Genomic DNA, 18015 nt, shown 5'->3' with positions numbered 1-18015 from the left:
CAATAGACAGCTATGTTTGGAATATTAATAACTATGAATTAATATTAGCGACACTTTGTACCGTTGTCTGTTAATTAGCCTAATCGATTGAGACCTATAAGTCAATAATTTATGATAAAATCATTACAAGCAACTGATATAAATAATGTTTGAAATGTTACATTATTTTCAATAAGGTAGACTTAGGCTATGATTTTCAATTAATCGAAATGAAAGTGTATTCAAACCTGTAAAAACTGTTGAAACCTATAGGACATTTTGGAAAAATGACTGGATTGTCGAAGAAAGGCCTAAATGTGCAAAACTGAAAAAAACAAAGAACGCCTTCTGATTTTAGCAGAGGTGTTAAAACATGTACGACTTTTCATGTTTGTCATGCAAAGGCTTACAATGTAATAAAATAAAAGACAACATTTTAGATGTCTGCAAATTCTGTATAAAATTCAGTGCCAGCCATTTGTCCTTTGACATAATGGTCACCAGCAGACAGTCTGAAGTCAGAGTGCCATCTTGTGGTGGAAAAGAAGCACTCTCAAAACGTGTTGATTTAATGTAAATAGTTATAAACGAATGAACTACAAATTACTCTTTATTATGCTTCAAATTATTTTCTTTATACAAATGTAAAACAGCTGTGTTCATCCATTCAGAAATCACTATATAAACAATGATCAGAGAAATACTGGTGCTAAAAAGTTTCTTTGTGTTATCTTGCATTCAGTCATCCTTGTCGATCTCCAAAAGACAATGTTGGCAATTTTTGGTTCATTTTGTCTCCATCAATTTCCTCAGGTTTCCCATTGAACTCAGGGCCCCGTTGGCATTACCCTTCATATGGCCACTGATTTCCTTCAGACACAGTGGGCATTGGTCCACCATGGCACACAGCGCCTCCTCTAGCGCACCCTGTGTGTGGGGGTCAGGCAGTGCTCTGCAAGTGACCAGCAGAGTCAGGATGTGGTGGAGCCATCCCTCCTCTCTAACCAGGGAGGTAATCCAGGGCTGGGCCCTCACACAGCCACCCAGGGCCTGCATACCCAGTCTCCACAGTTCCCCAGCCTCCTCCCACCACTCCTCCCAGGCAGGGCTCACTCTTACTGGGCCAGGGCTGGATCGTGAGTCCAGGGCACCGCGGAGGAACTGCAATGCAGAGGAGATAAACCGCCTCTGATCTGCTCCCACTGAGCCTGATGGTGCAGGTTTTAGCCTGCCAATCATAAGCCCAAGTGTGCAGCAATTGGCTGCTAGGACTAAGAGACGGGGTTTATACAGCAAGATAGGAAGTGCTTCACTTAACAGCGACTCTAGAGTTCTAAAACACGAGTCCTTCCTGTAAATGGAGAGGATTAGAAGAGCATTAGGAGCTGTTTTAGTCCACAAAATGAGTGTGTGCGTTTGAGAATGCATGTGAGAGTGAGAGAGAAGTTTGTGTGTGTGTCTTACTTGACTCTCTCTGGCTCTGTTACAGCAAAGTTGAGCAGGGCGGAGCAGGCTGTTTCCATGCTGGGGTCCCGGGCTGAGGACATCCCAGCCTTCCCTCTCAGGATACTCCAGCCCTGGGACAGATAGGCCACCAGTAGGGCTGGGGTGTCCAGGGTCAGAAGCACCTTCCTGGGACCTTCCTCTGCTGAGAGATGACAAAGAGCTGGGAGCAGATACCTGGTGGAAAAAGTGGGATATAGGTGTTGGTTGAATGACTGAACATACAAGGCTAATAAATATGATCCATACATAGGTTAATCTACCTTAGAGGATCTTTGCCCGTCCAGGCTCCTCCCTGTGAGCTATCACTAACAGCCATTTCTGACATCCAACTGGACAGACCCTCATCCTGGCCCTCCCGTTGCAAGTGACTTTTGGCATAGCCAATCAGAAAGGGCAATAGAGCAGTCACTTCCTCCTTCAGACAGGAAGTCTCCTCAGCGAGCCATGAACAAAGGGAACGGAACGTGCCAAAAACAAAGGGGTCACCATAGCGACTTTGATCTACCTGGAGGTAAGATAAATGAATTGTCATAACATTGTCAAGAAATTCTTTGAAATATACTGAACAGTATTCTGATGCTTTCCATGACCTCTCACCTGTTGCAGGTGATAGATGACTGCAGAGAAGGCTTCCTCCAGCACTTTCAGGACCTGCCTACTCTGCTGCAGACTGAGCCCAGTGATGGCACTCTGAGGCTGGGCTTCGATCTGGGAGACTCCCTGGCTGCAGGCCTGCTCCATGGCGGCCTCCATGATGCGATAGCAGGCAGTGAGGGTGTGCTGCAGCTCTGTGCTTAGCTCTGTGCCCGGGGGCTCCTCCAGGCCCATCCTCACCTCCACACAGGCCCGGTTCACCAGCAGGCAGCAGAACTTAGGCGGGCCCACCGGCTCCCACCCATACAAGTCTAACAGACACCCACAGAGGATTAGAACCAGGCCCAACTGGGCCGGACTTAGTTTAGCCTGTATCATAGGTCTAAGGGTTGCCCACAAACTGACCACCAGGCTCTTCAGCTCCCCGCTCTCCGGGGTTCTTGAAACTGGGGGAAGGAACTGGGTTAGCTGGGCACACATGTCCAGCTGGGTTTGGTCTGTGGCTTGGCAGAAGACTTTGGAGACCTTAAACAGCAGGGAGAGAAGTTCCTTGGGATATTTGCTCCAGGCTTTCTCCTTGATTCTACCGGAGAGGAGGCACCCCAGGAGAGGAAGCCCCTTCTCATGGCTCATGGTCTGGTCCCGGTCCAGGGCTTGACACAGAGCTGGGATAGCCCCCCTGGCCAGGAGCTGTTCTGGGCCCCGGGGTAGAGCACACACAGTGGTGAGGACCTGGTAGCAGTCTGCAGCCAGGGCCTTATCCAGCTTCGATGGAGAAGAGCTCTGAGGTGATGGAGCCCCATTGTCAGCAGCCTCTTCAGTCTTCACATCTCCAGATGCACTCTGCTCTGGTTGATCCCCGCTGTCAGTAGATGCAGATGTCCTCTTAGAGTCAGATTCTTTGGTGATGTCTGTGGTTTGTGTAGAGTTTGTCTGGGCCTTCCCTTCACTCTGCCTTCCCTGGTCTGGTTCTGGTATGTTGGAGGTTTGGGCTTGTTTCTGGGGGCTCCAGTTAGGCCCTTCTGCCAGCAGACCCAAAAGCAGAGGGATGGTGGTAAGGAGCTGGGGGTGGGCTGCCATATCTGGGTCTGTGCTGAGGGCTGCCAGCAGAGCTGTACCCAGGGACAGCAGCTCCTCTCGGGGCAAGCCTGAGCTGTCACTACCCCCAACAGCTGTCACCAAAAGGCGGGCTGGAAGATTTAGCCCCACCGCTTCAAAGATGTGCCTAAGAGTTGTGCTGTCTAGTTGGCCGGCTGGACACAATCTTGTAATCTACAGAGACAAGTGGAAAGATTCTGCACAATTATTATTTACCATTTCTCAGGAGGAGTTTTGCATCGATGCATTTCTGCTTTGTTTTGGAGAGTAGTCACAAACAGGTGGTTGTAACTCTTACCAGAAGGAGAGCGGCCAGAGTGTGGCTGTCATTTTTGGCATGGGTGAGAGCGTGCAGACAGCGATCGAGGACTTCTTTCTGTGCTGCAGACAGCCTGCTCGTTCCCGGCTTCCCTTCATCCTCTTCGCCTTCCCCACCTCCTTTCTCGATTGGTGATTGCCGCTCACTGGCATTTTTGTCTGAACACATTACTTGGGTACCCTCCGCCATCACCACAGCTAACCTGTTTCATAGATGCGTGGAATGATTTGAAAGATTAGTTAGTTATTAGTTAAACTTGAAAGTGTGCTACCTTTCCCAAGTTTCAGTCCAGGGTATACTAGCAATAGCCTGTCTAGGCTAGATAGCCTAATACCTGTGACATGTGAAGCCAATCTGATCTCCGATATAGCACAAAGTGTGGATTACATAAAAAGGTAGCTACATATGTATAGCTAGCTATTTAGTATTACTAATGATAGTAAGTAACATAATATTTCACTTACGTACGCTTTTTTTCTGAAGATCTCGTTCTTACAACTCGTCGCCTTGCTCACGCTTTTCTCGGAATTCAGTTGTCAAAACAGCTGGCGTGGCAACCAATCAACACGGTCCAAATTTAATCCTAAACCAATCATCATAAACGTCTTTGCAGAGTGACCGCGCCATGTTGTTTTGTGTGCTGTGAACGTTCATGTTTTCTGGTGGCAAAACAAAAGTCACATTACTAACAGTAAATGTAAACTTTTATCATGGTGGTTGTATGCAGTGATTATGAAAATGATAGGGTGGCTATAAGTATTGCAAGACCATAACGACAGACTAATTGATTGATGGTGAGCAGAGTGAAAACAGCCTCTGTAAGGAGTCACATTTCCGGTTGATTTCTTCCAAATATTTCAAAATAAAAGGTAGGGGGGGCAGTTGTACCAAAGAGTATAGAAGAATATAAGTTATTTGTGTGTACTGTTAGAGGGGGCAGTTACATTGAACATTATTGTGGTAAGATGTTTGGAGGCATTAACAGGCAAAATACCATGTTTATAATTATTCAGACTACATTTAGGGGGGCCACAAGGCAATACAAGATTGTTGTCACAAGGGCACTGGCCCCCTTTAGACTTTTTTATTTTTATGTAATGTTAATACCCTCCACGACTAATAATTGCAACAGGGTCTCGGGGACTCGTTTTAAGAGAATAAACCATTTTTTCAATGAAGAAATGTAACCTTTATTGTTTGTTTTACCTGTGTCACACCGACCTGTGTCTTTTTTTATCATATCATTAACATATTTAATTCAGACACTGTGTTTGTGTCTTATTCTGAAGCTATATTGAAGTCTTATTCTGACAATATTGATCTTGTTTATTAAGTAGCCTAAAGGTCCCATTTCTAAAATTGCAACAAAATAAGGCCACGTGTCGAAAGTATTATATTCTGCTACTGAAGGCTCAGGCCACGCTCTTATTCTGAAGGATAATTTGCAAAACCGGATATTCATTTCAGGGCTACCATGGCAAGGTACACAGAGTTGCAGCAAGGGGGAGTAAACGGAAGTGATCGGATTAATCACGCTCAGGACGTTCGTTTCCGAGTGAAGGTGTAATCAAAGCAAGCAGTGCAAGGCAGGCAAGTAAAGAAAGCAATGACCCAAATAGTGAACAGAAAACTGCGACAATTTATTCATAGCATACAATGGGATTGGAACAAGGACAAGTGACACGACATTGATAAGGTAATCTTCTGCAACTCAATGTTCCATGTCATTAAAACGACGACGTTTCGCAAAAGGTTTCGAGATGATAAGATAGCTTTATGCACTGATCAGTGCAGTTGTCGCAGGTTGTCGGGGAAGATGAACAGCTGTTAGCTGCACCACTGTTGCGCTTGGGAAACACCCATATAAAATACATATTTTCTTAACCTGTCATGCAGAATGTCACTGACATATGGGTCTATTGCAACTGATAACTCAAAATCAATTTCTTAAATCGTCATTGTTGACATCTGTCTTGTTGGGGACTGCGTAATCCTGATAACTGAAAGACGACTGGCATTAGTAGGCTAATACGTATTGGCTGGCTATAGCTGTGGTCCTGTATCCCTTGAGGGAGCAAAACATATTTCTAGTTCTTTTTTAGTATAGCCTATTACATAAGTAGACCACCATCTTGTAAATGTCTGTATTGCATAGGTATTTTCGTGTTTTTGTAGTATTTGTAATGTAATCTCGATTTAAAGAATACATTCATGTATACCATTTTATTGTCTTGTTACGTAGACTGGCAGGGTGGTTCACTGAATTGGTTATGATGCTCTCTTTTTTTGCAGGATTTCGAATGGATGTCTTGATGTGAAATGATCTGAAGCTGGACAGAGCCAGAAACTAAATTGTGTAATTCTGAGTGCGCTCCAACCGAGGACTGACAAGTCTGTATTATTGCCGCTGCTGCGAGGGAGAGGACGAGAAGGAAAAAGGGGGACTTTATCATCCCGGATGTACTTTGCAATCAAGGAAAACGTTTTTGTGTTTTTCTCATGGGAAGTTAGCGTTTCTGAAACGCCGGGTACCGTGGTGGCATTTCAGGTCGAAATCCTGGATGAGTCATTGGACCGAGCGCACCTGTGCGGCTGGGAGCTGACAGTGACACCACGTCACGACATATCTTTAGGAGCTTTGTAAAATGCAAATTGCTTTTAAAAAGCGTTATAATAAACGCCCAGTGAAGTAGGTTTAAACGGTGGCGTTTGTCCTACAAAAACTCAACCCATACATAAGGGAGAAAATAACTTGTTGGAGGTTAGTTCTTCGCTGTGCCAAGAGCTGCTGTTACAGCTGTCAGTTTTTGGAAGTGATCAGAGTCGGATGGAAAAAGGCCATCTGCGTTCAGGAATGCGGATCATGAGAATGACCCCTATCAACCAGGTTGGTTTATAATTTGTCATTGTTTACACAAGCCTGATTCGAACCACAGGTCAGCTGTAGTCATATTCTTGAGAGTAGAATTTTCTCAGTGTGTAAAAATGAGAGAGAAGAGGGGAGGGACCCGAATAATGTTCTACCTTCTGAACAAAATGTTCTAAAGCTTGTATTTTTTTTCTGTCCTTCCTGCATAAACGTGCTCAGGAATTGTCAGCATGAAAAAAATAACGGCCACATTTCTGCATGTGAAGGCCATTCAACCATACACAACAGTTTTATGATGATGATGCACTTGGAAGATCAAACAATTACATAAAATCTGAAGGATTCTGTTTGGACATTTCAAACAAGGATTTGTACTTTCCTGACAAGCCTAGTTTCACGACAGAGGTCACACTGCTCTGTTTTGATAAGCACATCATTCACATGTCAGAAGTATTGTGCCATTTTCAATGTCTTCCATAAAGTGCATCATTATGAAAATGAGTGTTGAAATTATTTGGCCGACAGAAGCACTGATCTGACAGCTGAGCTCTGAGAAGGAAGCTCATGATGAATCAGAGGTTTAAAATACTCCTTTTGCTAGCTCAAAATGTGAATGAGCCTATTGATCCTGTTATAATTCCCACAGAACTGCCTGGGGCCTGCACGGTTGACTAACCAGCTGATACAAAAGTTAGCTTTCGCCTGCATAAACATGCACTACTAATTTAGGTGTGCAATGTAGGCAAAAGGGAAGGCAACCAATCCACTCTCACCTTTCCCATTAAAACGGTTTTAAAGAACACTGCTTGCTTGACATTGAACGCTCGGGGTAATTCAATAAGGATAGCACTAGGTTGACCATTCTAGAAATAAAACATAAAAGGCATCAGTCAGACTGATCTTGCAAAGCTGTCTTTTTTTTAACAGAATCCTTTTCTCTTCTTCCCTCTAATAGTGTCTTCCTCTCTAAGCAGCTTGAAGGAGCTGTAAAGCGTTAGAGAGAGAGATGTTGAAGCTCCTATATAAAGTGCTGGTGTTCACCTGTCTTCACCTTTTACCTCGCTGCACCTCTCTCCCCACATAAATCCACGCCCTCTGACATCATCCACCACGTCTCACCCTACAGAAAGGTAAATACATCCACCGCTCTATAAGAGCTGTAATCACCTCAGCACCCCTGTGTGTTTATCTTCCGATAGGCCAAGCTATGTTTGGTGATGTGTGACGGAGAGGGTTACAACCTACAATGTGAACATTAGCTTTAGCTCCTGTGATGTGTTGTTATGGTATTGTTCCATGTCATTGAGCTTGTCTTGTATGATGCTTTACAAGTCTGACGACAGGGATTCCTCTCATCAGGTCCCTGGTCCTGGTAGAAGATGTTCTATGTGCACCACAACCTGTTCATTTGGAGCCTTCCTCCTCGATGGACATCTCCACGTCAACTCCTCGTCCTAATACTGGGCTACCTGTGTTGCTTAGCCCCTCTCACAGGTAAAACTACCCATTAGATAATGGCATAACAGATAACGTGCCATGCTTTTAAACAAGCTCCCTTGCTAAAATATCATCAAGCATCAAATTATTTTAGGAAAATAATGTAAAGAAATACATTTGTGAGTTTTCACTGAGAATATGCATCAAAAAAAGACAAATGATGAAATGAGTTAACCATCTGACAGCTCCAATGACTGAGCTCTTTAAATACCATGGGAGGTGTATTGTGTCTGATTAGCATCTTACTGCATGTGTCTATATGTTTTTATGGAACTGTTTATACCGCCTGTTTGCGTTCTAGGTGTGTTTAACCCTTGTGTTATCTTCGGGTCATTCTGACCCATCAGTCATTGTGACCCACTGTCGTATTGCGACAAATTTACCTCATACAAAAACAAAGTGAAGCATTTTCTTTTAACTGTCGGGCTGTCTCAGACCCCCCACATTGCAATGGTTAAAAGAAAATTATTTTTATTTGTTTTTGTATTGGGTGAAATTGGGTAAACACAACGATGGTTCGTTGTGAACCTTTGGGTCATGTGACCCGAAGGCAGCACGAGGGATATGTGTGTAAACTACATTTACATTTAGTCATTTAGCAGACGCTCTTATCCAGAGCGACTCACAGTAAGTGCAGGGACATTCCCCCCGAGGCAAGTAAGGTGAAGTGCCTTGCCCAAGGACACAACGTAATTTTTCACGTCCGGGAATCGAACCGGCAACCTTCTGAGTAATAGCCCGATTCGCTAACCGCTCAGCCATCTGACTCCCTAACTGTGGCCTCACACCGCTAGGGCCTGTTTTTACAGTCTCAGTGACTGAAATGAAAGACACAATGGAAGGTGGCACAATGGGGTCTCTGTGAGTCAGTGGATGTCAGTTTGACAGGGGGAGGAGGAGGGGGAGATGACTGAACAAGAGCCGAAAGGGTCCTTTCTTCCTCTAGAAGAAACCAAGGGGGCTCCGTTCTTTGGAGGCTTGCGTTACATGCCACACCATCCCATAATATCTGGAACTTTGTGGGAGTGATGGGCATGGGTGTAGCAGCCTTACTGTTTGTTTGTGTCTGTGTCTGAGACATAGATGGTGCTCTCCAGACTCATGAATCCTGTGTTTTGTTTATCTTTCTGTGGGCCATAACAACGGATATCTCTCTTGTTGACGTTGTACACCATCCTGCTGGCCTGTTCACCTTCCAACTGATATGACCTGAGTCTGACTGTTATAATGTTATAGTTTTAATCAGTGTGTTGTTTAAACAACTAGCTTCCCTTCATTCTCGACTTTGTAGATGTGAAAAGTTGAGAATCATGGAATAATAAAGAGTAACCTTTTTAAAGACTCTTCTTCAACAGCTTGTGGGGAAAAATCGAATAGATTGACGTTGTGTTCCCTTTCTCCCCTCATTCCCCCAGGTGTGTCAGGTGAGATCTGCAGGGTGACGGGCGGAGTGTTGGGGATTCACTGGACCAGCGTCCTTGGCCTGGGCTGGCGGCCCCTGGCTTCTGGGAGGGGCGGTGCGACCTGCTGGGAGTCCTGCTGTCTGAAGCCCACCTGCAGTGCCGTGTGGAGCCTGGGCGGACGCTGCGTGCTGCTAAGCTGCTCCCAGGTGGGGGGCTGCTCCATCGCCTACCTCCCCCAGCCCTACCTGGAGTCCCTGGGCCTCCTCCAGCAGCTCTCAAAAAGCACCTCCTCCTCAGCCCGACGCAGGAGGCCCAGGAGGGTGCAGACAGGAAGAGGAAGTCCTGGCCAGCGTCATGCGCAAGTTCATCACACCAGTACGGTGAGTCAGCAAAATGTGGTTTGTTTAGTCTTGGGTGCATTCTTCTCTCCCTCCAATCCACTCTCCTTCCTTCCTTTTATTCTTTGAGTTTTTCCTTTCTTGATTAAACGGGTTCAGTGATAAAGTGCAAGGAAGGTTTTGCAATACTGGAGAGAAGGAAGATGAAACACTTTAGTGTTCCCATTGTAGAATAGTACCAACACCAATGTCAGAGTAGAAGGGAGACTTTAAATCTTTGCACTCCTGTCTGAAGTTGTTTACACAACTCTGTGTGCAGGGAGGTTTCAAGCCCGCCAGCCACTTGATTCCAACCATCGCCAGCACCATCGCGCTTCATCAAACACCCAATCAAAACACCAGCCAGCCGACCAATGGGAGGGGAGAATCCCCGTCACCGCCCCAGGAGAACTCCACATCAGAGGACGCTGGATCGTCCAATAGCAGCACAGAACAGACTTTTTCTGCTGTCACCACAGTTCCTACCATCACCACGTCGCCAACCCAGGCTGGTAAAGGTCACACGGCCAACACAGACAGCTAACATTAAGAAACAGTCAAGCTTTTGTAAGGTGTTTGTCAGAGGCAGTTTTGTCTTAGTCTCTTTTGACTTCTGAATATTTGTTTCAACATATGACAACATTGACTGGCATGTCACCTCCCAGTTGGCAACCTTCTAATAGCAATATACCGTAGATATGTCAAGGCGTGTGGCCAGGTCTAACTAATAATTATTATTGTTAGTGTTAAGTTGAATTGGCAATATCAGGTATATTAGCATGCAGTCATCATCCAGCTATGTGGGTGAACCACTATGCCATGTCCTCGGTTTAACCTCTGTCAATCATGTGGTTGCTATAACAGTGCGGGAGCTGGTGGTGTCAGCGGGAGAGAGTGTGGAAGTCACGTTACCACGCAACGAGGTGGAGCTAAACGCCTTTGTGTTGTCACCACCCCAGCAAGGTACTCACTGCAGCTGGAAAACTGGTGTCTTCATCATCATCATCTTCTACATCATCCTGAGCATTTCACCAGTGTAAAGATGGAGCCTCTTCATGCACTATCCCAAATCCAACCAAACTCTGAATCTGTATGTTCTCTCTCACTCTCTTCCACTTCTCTTTCCGTCTTTCTCCTCTCTTTCTAAAGGGACCAGCTATGCCTTTGACTGGCTCCTGAAAACTCATCCCAAAGACTACAGCGGAGAGATGGAAGGGAAGCACAGCAAGACTCTGAAACTGAGCAAGGTACAGCACGCTGGATCACTTCCACTTGAATAGCGAATGTTTGTGTTTTTCATTTCTCTTGTTGGGAAAATAATTGAAGAAACAAGCTGGCTGGATTTGAGTTTTTGACTGAAACTGCCATAAATTGTACACACTTTACTTCACCATTTTTTTTTCTCTGTTACTCCACCCCTGTTTTACTGTCTTTTCCCAGCTCACACTGGGCCTCTATGAGTTTGAGGTAACGGTGGATGGAGATGGGGCACATGGAGAGGGCTATGTCAACGTCACAGTCAAACCAGGTGACCGTCCAAAGCATCAACATTACGTTTGTCTTCTACCTTTTAATAGACCAGAGAACAGGACACAGAAAGCCTTGTACTGGACTAGCATATACAACCTCAGATTGTCCATGATAAGGGCTTCAGGGCTGACACTAGGTTGAGTATGTGTTCTGTAAACTGGTCCTGACTTCTATATAAATGTTTACAGAGAACCTGGCTAAATTGCTGCTTGATTTACTGTATACACTGTTGATGTTGCGACACACAAGAAATTGCTCTCGCTCTCTCTCTCTCTCTCTCTCTCTCTCTCTCTCTCTCTGTCTCTCTCTCTGTCTCTCTCTCTCTCTCTCTCGCTCTTTCTCTCTCTCTGTGCCTTCTGTTTTATAGCTCTGATGCTGCCTGTGTAGCCAGCCTTTTGGCTCCCAGCGATTAACATTGTCTTTCTGCCTCACAGAGCCCCGCGTCAACAAGCGGCCCATTGCCGTTGTTTCCCCAAAGTTCCAGGAGATCTCCTTGCCAACCAGCTCCACTGTGATCGACGGCAGCCGTAAGTGCCTCCGAGCTCTGTGGTCGTGTTAGAAACACAGATCATGTTTGTGTACAAGGCTGGCCGGTCTAAAGCAGTTTATAGAGGGGACTGTCCAGATGTTACTTTTCTCACACAGGCAGCTAGATGCTAGTGAAGAGTTGATAGGTTTAATCATAGCTGAGCCTCTCAACGCTAAAGCAGAATAGCTTTCCATCAGGATTTTTTGTAGTCTTTATTCCTATTGTTTTGGTAAATATAGGTGGAAGGCTAGTATATCCAGTTTGGATATAGTTGACCACTTTCCTCACTTCTCTTCCTCTCTTCTCCCTCCCTCGCCCCTGGCCAGAGAGCACGGATGATGACAAGGTAGTGGCTTGGCACTGGGAGGAGGTGAAGGGACCGCTGCGGGAGGAGAAAGTGTCTGAAGACACACCCATCCTCACCCTCAACAACCTGGTCCCAGGGAACTATACTTTCAAGTACGGCCCCCCACCCATCGTTACTCTGTTACCCCGTGCTCTTTGCCTCTCTAGGTGTAACACTCAAAGCTCTCAGATTACACTGCTGTCGTCTACTTCCTCAAACTTTTTTGACACATTCTGTTCCTTCCAACCACCTCCATTCCAGAGGCCTAGCTTGATTATCAGTTATCATCCGAACGGTTTGACAATATTCCACTTCCTTCTTCCTTCTGATCTCTATCTTATCCTCCTACCTCCTAGTCTGACCGTGACAGACTCCGACAAGACCCAGGCCTTCACCCTGGCCACCCTGGTGGTGAACAAGGCCACGGACTACCGTCCGGTCGCCAACGCTGGGCCCAACCAGGTCCTCACTTTGCCACGCAACTCCATCACGCTGCACGGCAACCAGAGCACGGATGACCACGAGCCGCTGGCCTATGAGTGGTCCCTCAGCCCGGAGAGCAAGGGCAAGGTGGTGGAGATGCAGGTGAGACCCCCCCCTCTCTCGGATCTCAGAGCATCTCTGTCTGAGGGCATCCTGGTGCTGCTCTGCCCCCAGGAGCCATGTCTGGTACTGACCAGTGTGTGTGTGTGTGTGTGTGTGTCCCCAGGGAGTGCGAACCCCCACCCTCCAGCTCTCTGCCCTCCAGGAAGGAGACTACACCTTCCAGCTGACCGTTACAGACACCTCCGGACAGCAGGACACGGCAAAGGTCACCGTTATCGTCCAGCCAGGTAAAAAAAAAAAAAAACATTCCTGCATGGCCAGCTACCTATTAACTTCACACTGGGAGTGTGTGTGTACAAGCACCTAAATGCTAACAGCGCTACCAATACCAATGACATAATAGCCAAGGGTAAGTCACTTGCAAGTGTATGGTAAATATGCAGTCACAGGCTCACATATAGGAAGTGTTTGCACTGTGTGTCAACACCAAGTCAGCCCCTAATGTAGCTTGTCTGGTTTGTTGGTTTAGCCTTGGTGTGAATGGATGGATTCACAATGTAGACGGAGAGGCTGACCAAGTACTGCAGAGGAACACATGCTGTCACATGAGGAACACATGATGTCACACAAGCTATATACTCACACGACCACTGACCCCCCCCCCCCCAGAGAATAACAAGCCACCCGTAGCAGACGCTGGGCCAGAGAAGGAGCTGACCCTGCCGGTGGACCGCACCACCCTGGACGGAAGCAAGAGCTCTGACGACCAGAAGATAGCCACCTACCACTGGATACAGAGCAGGTGAGTAGACACACACAGTTCTCATATCCATGCTCATATGATTTGCCTGTGTCTTCTGGCATGCAGACTCTCTTTCTGTCACCCATATGCACGCCAGCACATGCAAACAGGTTCTCTCTCTCACCGTCCTGTGAAGTTGATACAGTCTGGTTCTCCTTCACAAGGAGTTTGTAGTTTCCATCTGAAAGAAGCATTATCTCCCCGTGCCATCTTTCCTGTAGCGAGGCCAGGATCACAGCAGGTTTTTCACAGTGCTCTACTGTTCCTCCTGCCTGACTGAGCCACACCTCTCTCCCTCTCACTCTCTCTCCCTCTCTCTCTTTCTCTCTCTCTCACCCTCCTTTCAGTGGTCCGGATGGTGTGAAAATCGAGAACGCCGACAGTGCTGTTGCCACAGTGACAGGGCTGCAGGTGGGCACCTACGGGTTCAGCCTGACCGTGACTGATGAGCGTTTGTTGCAGAACTCCGACACGGTCACCGTCATTGTCCGAGAAGGTGAGTGAGTGTGCGCATGCATGCATATATACCTCCTTCTGCAAAAGGTTGACAGTCACACAGTGTTTCAGGCAGCCCGTCTCAGGTAATTTACTCAAACACGCTGGGAGAGATCTCTGACTAGGGCCTTGCCGCTCTGCAACTTAAGCAAGGCTGAATTGCTCACCTCAAACCTTTTTTTTCACTTGAAAAACGACATTCATTATTAATGCTGGACCTTTGTGAAGCTATAAATAATGAAGTTTCCACCTTTTCTTCTATTTTCATAGTTTGTCGCTGTGTTGAGAAAGTTTTCTGAATCTTGAATTCCACTTCCATCCCAGAGTTGGACCAGCCCCCGCAGGCGAGGGTCCAGTCCAGCCCGGCCATCTCCCTGCCGCTCCGGACCGCCTCATTGGATGGCTCGCACTCCACAGACGACAAGGGTGGAGTCAACTACCTGTGGACGCGTGATGGCAGCAGCCCCGCGGCCGGGGTGAGAGTTTGACACGACTACATCAGCAACGCCACATTAGTATGTCCCAAAGTCAGACACACTTCAGGCGTAGTCCACGTCATGAGGAGCATATCTGGTACCGTGTTTTCTGCTAAGACTTTCACAATGTTGCTCATTATAGGCGGACAATACATTGCAAGAAACTCTAGTTTGCTCTTCATACTGAACAGAGGTTAGTGTGAGAGTCAGTCAGAGTTCCCCTTCCTCCTCCGCCCTCCTTGTCCCACCAGAATTAAGAGGAAAACAAGTGGATAACTACCAAAGAAATGTGGCGTGACACGTTCGGCCTGTCTGTAACCAGTCCGTCCACTTGTCTCTGATCAACATGTCACCAACGGTCACGGCACTACACAGATTACTGGAGTATTATGAACTTGGTAAACTTGGTTATTTAAAAGTTCCTCCCTGCACCCTCCCACAGGATGTACTGAACAACTCTGACCACCAGGCGGTGCTGTTTCTCAGCAATCTGGTGGAGGGCAAGTACAGCTTCACGCTCACAGTGACGGACAGCAAGGGCCAGGCCAGCACTGACAAGGGCATGGTGGAGGTCAGACCTGGTTAGTATACGCGCACACTCACATTTCCAGAAACACACTGTACATCCATTCACTAACTTAAACCAGACAAAACAACAACCCAATCGTCACAATAACCATATATATTCTCTTTTCTTCTTTTCCCAAGTCCAGTCCAGTCGTTATTGTTTGCAATTAAATCCTCCTCCCGTTCTCCTGTCCCCCTCCCTGTTTCTTTTCACCCCCTCCCCGTATCCCTCGCTCACTCAGACGTGCTGGAGCGTGACCTGGTGGAGCTGGTGCTGGAGGTGTCCGTATCCCAGGTGTCCCACCGCCAGAAGGACATGCTGCTGAGACAGGTGGGCGTGCTACTGGGCGTGCTGGACAGTGACATCATCGTCCGCGATCTCAGCGCTTTCAACGAGCACAGGTTTGTTTTCTTTTTTTCCTTCTCCTTCCTTTCTTTTTCCCCTTTGCTTTTGCTGTGTTGTTCAGGTTTACCCTAAATTCATTAAGCTTGAGTGAGGTTTGTATTATGTGTTACCTTCTAGTATGGTATTTCAGGAGTTCATTCATTTCCTTTCTGTTCTCAGCACGCGGCTGGTGTTCCTGGTGTCTGGAGGACCAGGACGCCCCCCGCTGGCCGGCCGCAGCGTTGCCATGGGGCTGCGGAACAAGTTACGGAAACAGAAAAACGACTTTCTCATCTTTAAAGCGAGGCGGGTCGACACAATCAGTAAGTACGCTCTGCGCGCATATGTACGTGTGTCTTACTCGTCTGCATTGGATTTGTCAAACTGGTTCCTTCTCCTTTTGCAGTCTGCCAGTTGAACTGCTCCAGCCACGGAGACTGCGACACGTTCACACGGAGCTGCGTCTGCCACCCCTTCTGGATGGAGAACTTGATCAGGACGCAGCTGGGCGATGGCGAGAGCAACTGTGGTGAGATGCTCAGATGAAAACTTGCTATTGGCCTGTTCACTGTGAAGCCCCCCCCCCCCCTATTGTTGCCAATCTAGAGCCACACACTGTGTTTATGAATACGTCGTGGACAGCATGTTTATAGTATTATATTTAAATGTAGCCATCAGTCAGACACCATGATCCTGTGACGATCTTTGTGTATCTCTCTCCCTCTCCTGTCAGAGTGGAGTGTTCTCTACGTAACCATAGCATCCTTCATGATTGTGGTTGCCATAGGAACGTTCATCTGGGGTACCGTGTGTTGTTGTCGCAGGTAAGAGTGACTAACATCCAGGTTGCATTGCATCCCGTTAAATACTATGCGTGCTTGCTGATGAATAAATGAGCACACTAAGGAGTTGGTTTTCTTCAACAGACGCAAAGGCCGAGCACGCCGGAAAAGCCGCTACAAGATGTTAGAGGCTGAGGAGCAGGACAGTCTGGAGCTGCAGGCACCCAGACCTGGTAGGACTTCCAATTACTCCTCCCATGCACTCCTCCCATGTACTCCTCCCACGCATTCCTCCCACACCCCAGTCTCACTTCATCATCTCTGAACCTCTTGCAATTAACTTCAAAAAAACACTTTCACAAATATCTTTCCTTCCTTACCCCTCAGGGCGTATGAAACCCGCCCCACCCCCTTCCTCTTCAGCCCTCATGCACTCGGACTCGGACCTGGACAGCGATGACGGGCAGGGCGGTGTCCCGTGGACCGACCGCGAGCGCGGCCACCTCCTCCGGCCCCAGAACGGTTCCCTTAGAAACGGCCAGGGGCCCCCGAGGACCAAGAAGCAGAGAGATGAGCTGCTATAGCAACAGGGCAGGGGGAACACCCCTTCCACCCTCAAATCACTAAGGAAAACACACAAACTTCACACCTCTCCCCAGATGCTTCTCTGATATATTATGGGTTGTCGAGTAATAAGGAGAGAAACCCCTGCTGGACAACAGAAGGTGCAGCCCAACAAAAAAAAATAGCACATTTATTTTTTTTACTTCCCTACATCCACACTGAGCCAGAAAGGGGGAATCCAACCAAGGACAAGACTGTGGCATTTTACTTTAAAAATGGGAAGTTGACTTAAGAAGGAATTAAATGTTTAGAGCCCTGTGCACCACCCCCAGACACGGAGAATGTACTCCTCCGCACTCTCCCAGGGCAACCCTGATGGAGCCTCCACACCACTATTACACAAACCATAGAACTGATCTTTTCTTAAACAAGCTCTACAAACTCAAACACGTACATATGCACACACACACCCACACTCATACCTCTTCCCAGGCAGCCACATGTCAACAAACACTGCCAGACCAAAGACAACCAATGGTCAACTATGTCCCAATAAATAGGTGACAATATGGCTGACGGTGACAAGTGACACTGGAAAAGAAATACTTCCAATGGCCCTGACATGGTTGTCTGTGCATGACACACGGCTGCAGTTTTAGTATGTGTTCAAGTTAGAATGATTGTCTGCATGTGACATGTATGCAATTGAAGGTGTGAATTTGTAGTCTCACCTGAACATCTTAACTTTCTTAGGCCATGGTTTCAAAACATCAGGCTTGAGTTATTTTGAGTGTTTGTAGTCCACTACATGCCAGCAATGAGAAAAGTGACTGTTGTCAGACATGTTGATCAAAGGCAGATGATTTGTGGTACATTTGTGTTTTTCTAAAATGTACGCCACATTGAATACTCACTGGATAACACACTGGATTACACAAAACTGATGCCCTTCACCACTGTGACCATGTTGGATGAGGAGGAAGAAGTGGAACCATTGAGAAACGAAAAGGAAGGAGTGAAAATGAAGGCGTTACTGCTCACCACTCACCTCAAGACAAGTTATTGATTGCACCTGGAAGACCACTTTAAAGGCTGTTTTAAAGCATTGTTTTAGTCATTTGAGTCGGATGCACTTCGTTATACATGTGACTCTGTCTGTCTGCATCTACACTCTATTCTCACTGCTTGATAAGGGATTGAACTGATCAACAATTGGTCCCGTTGGGAGGATCTAATTCCACACAACTTTAACCTCCTCCAGAAATGTAAGTGTAGTACCTTCATTTTGCATGCAGCCTGTAAATCTGGCCTCAGTTTTACTTTTAAGTCTCTTTTTATTGGTTGTTGAATG

The 18015-nt window shown here is 46.8% G+C and overlaps 2 protein-coding genes across 2 annotated transcripts; one reads left to right on the top strand and one right to left on the bottom strand.

Moving 5' to 3' along the window:
- Positions 1-576: 576 nt before the first annotated feature.
- Positions 577-4330, bottom strand: ncdn (neurochondrin). Its single transcript, XM_062445728.1, has 6 exons — positions 3961-4330; positions 3476-3698; positions 2083-3351; positions 1746-1990; positions 1444-1659; positions 577-1330 (listed from the first exon to the last, which is right to left on the bottom strand). Exons 2-6 carry the CDS (start codon positions 3683-3685, stop codon positions 766-768), a joined length of 2505 nt encoding a protein of 834 aa, XP_062301712.1. The 5' UTR covers positions 3686-3698; positions 3961-4330; the 3' UTR covers positions 577-765.
- Positions 4331-5010: 680 nt separating this feature from the next.
- On the top strand, positions 5011-17781 carry kiaa0319l (KIAA0319-like ortholog). Its single transcript, XM_062486964.1, has 23 exons — positions 5011-5192; positions 5789-6383; positions 7321-7495; positions 7725-7859; positions 9278-9645; positions 9923-10154; positions 10507-10605; positions 10792-10889; positions 11083-11170; positions 11607-11699; positions 12028-12160; positions 12404-12632; positions 12757-12880; positions 13263-13395; positions 13743-13891; positions 14215-14366; positions 14809-14947; positions 15176-15335; positions 15499-15641; positions 15725-15847; positions 16052-16142; positions 16245-16333; positions 16488-17781. Exons 4-23 carry the CDS (start codon positions 7745-7747, stop codon positions 16682-16684), a joined length of 2955 nt encoding a protein of 984 aa, XP_062342948.1. The 5' UTR covers positions 5011-5192; positions 5789-6383; positions 7321-7495; positions 7725-7744; the 3' UTR covers positions 16685-17781.
- The last annotated feature ends 234 nt before the right edge of the window (positions 17782-18015 follow it).

The sequence above is a fragment of the Osmerus eperlanus genome, chromosome 20, assembly GCF_963692335.1.
Source record: "Osmerus eperlanus chromosome 20, fOsmEpe2.1, whole genome shotgun sequence".
Lineage (NCBI taxonomy): Eukaryota > Metazoa > Chordata > Actinopteri > Osmeriformes > Osmeridae > Osmerus > Osmerus eperlanus.
The sequence above is the reverse complement of the archived record's forward strand: the minus strand, read 5'-3'. Positions and strand labels throughout refer to the sequence as shown.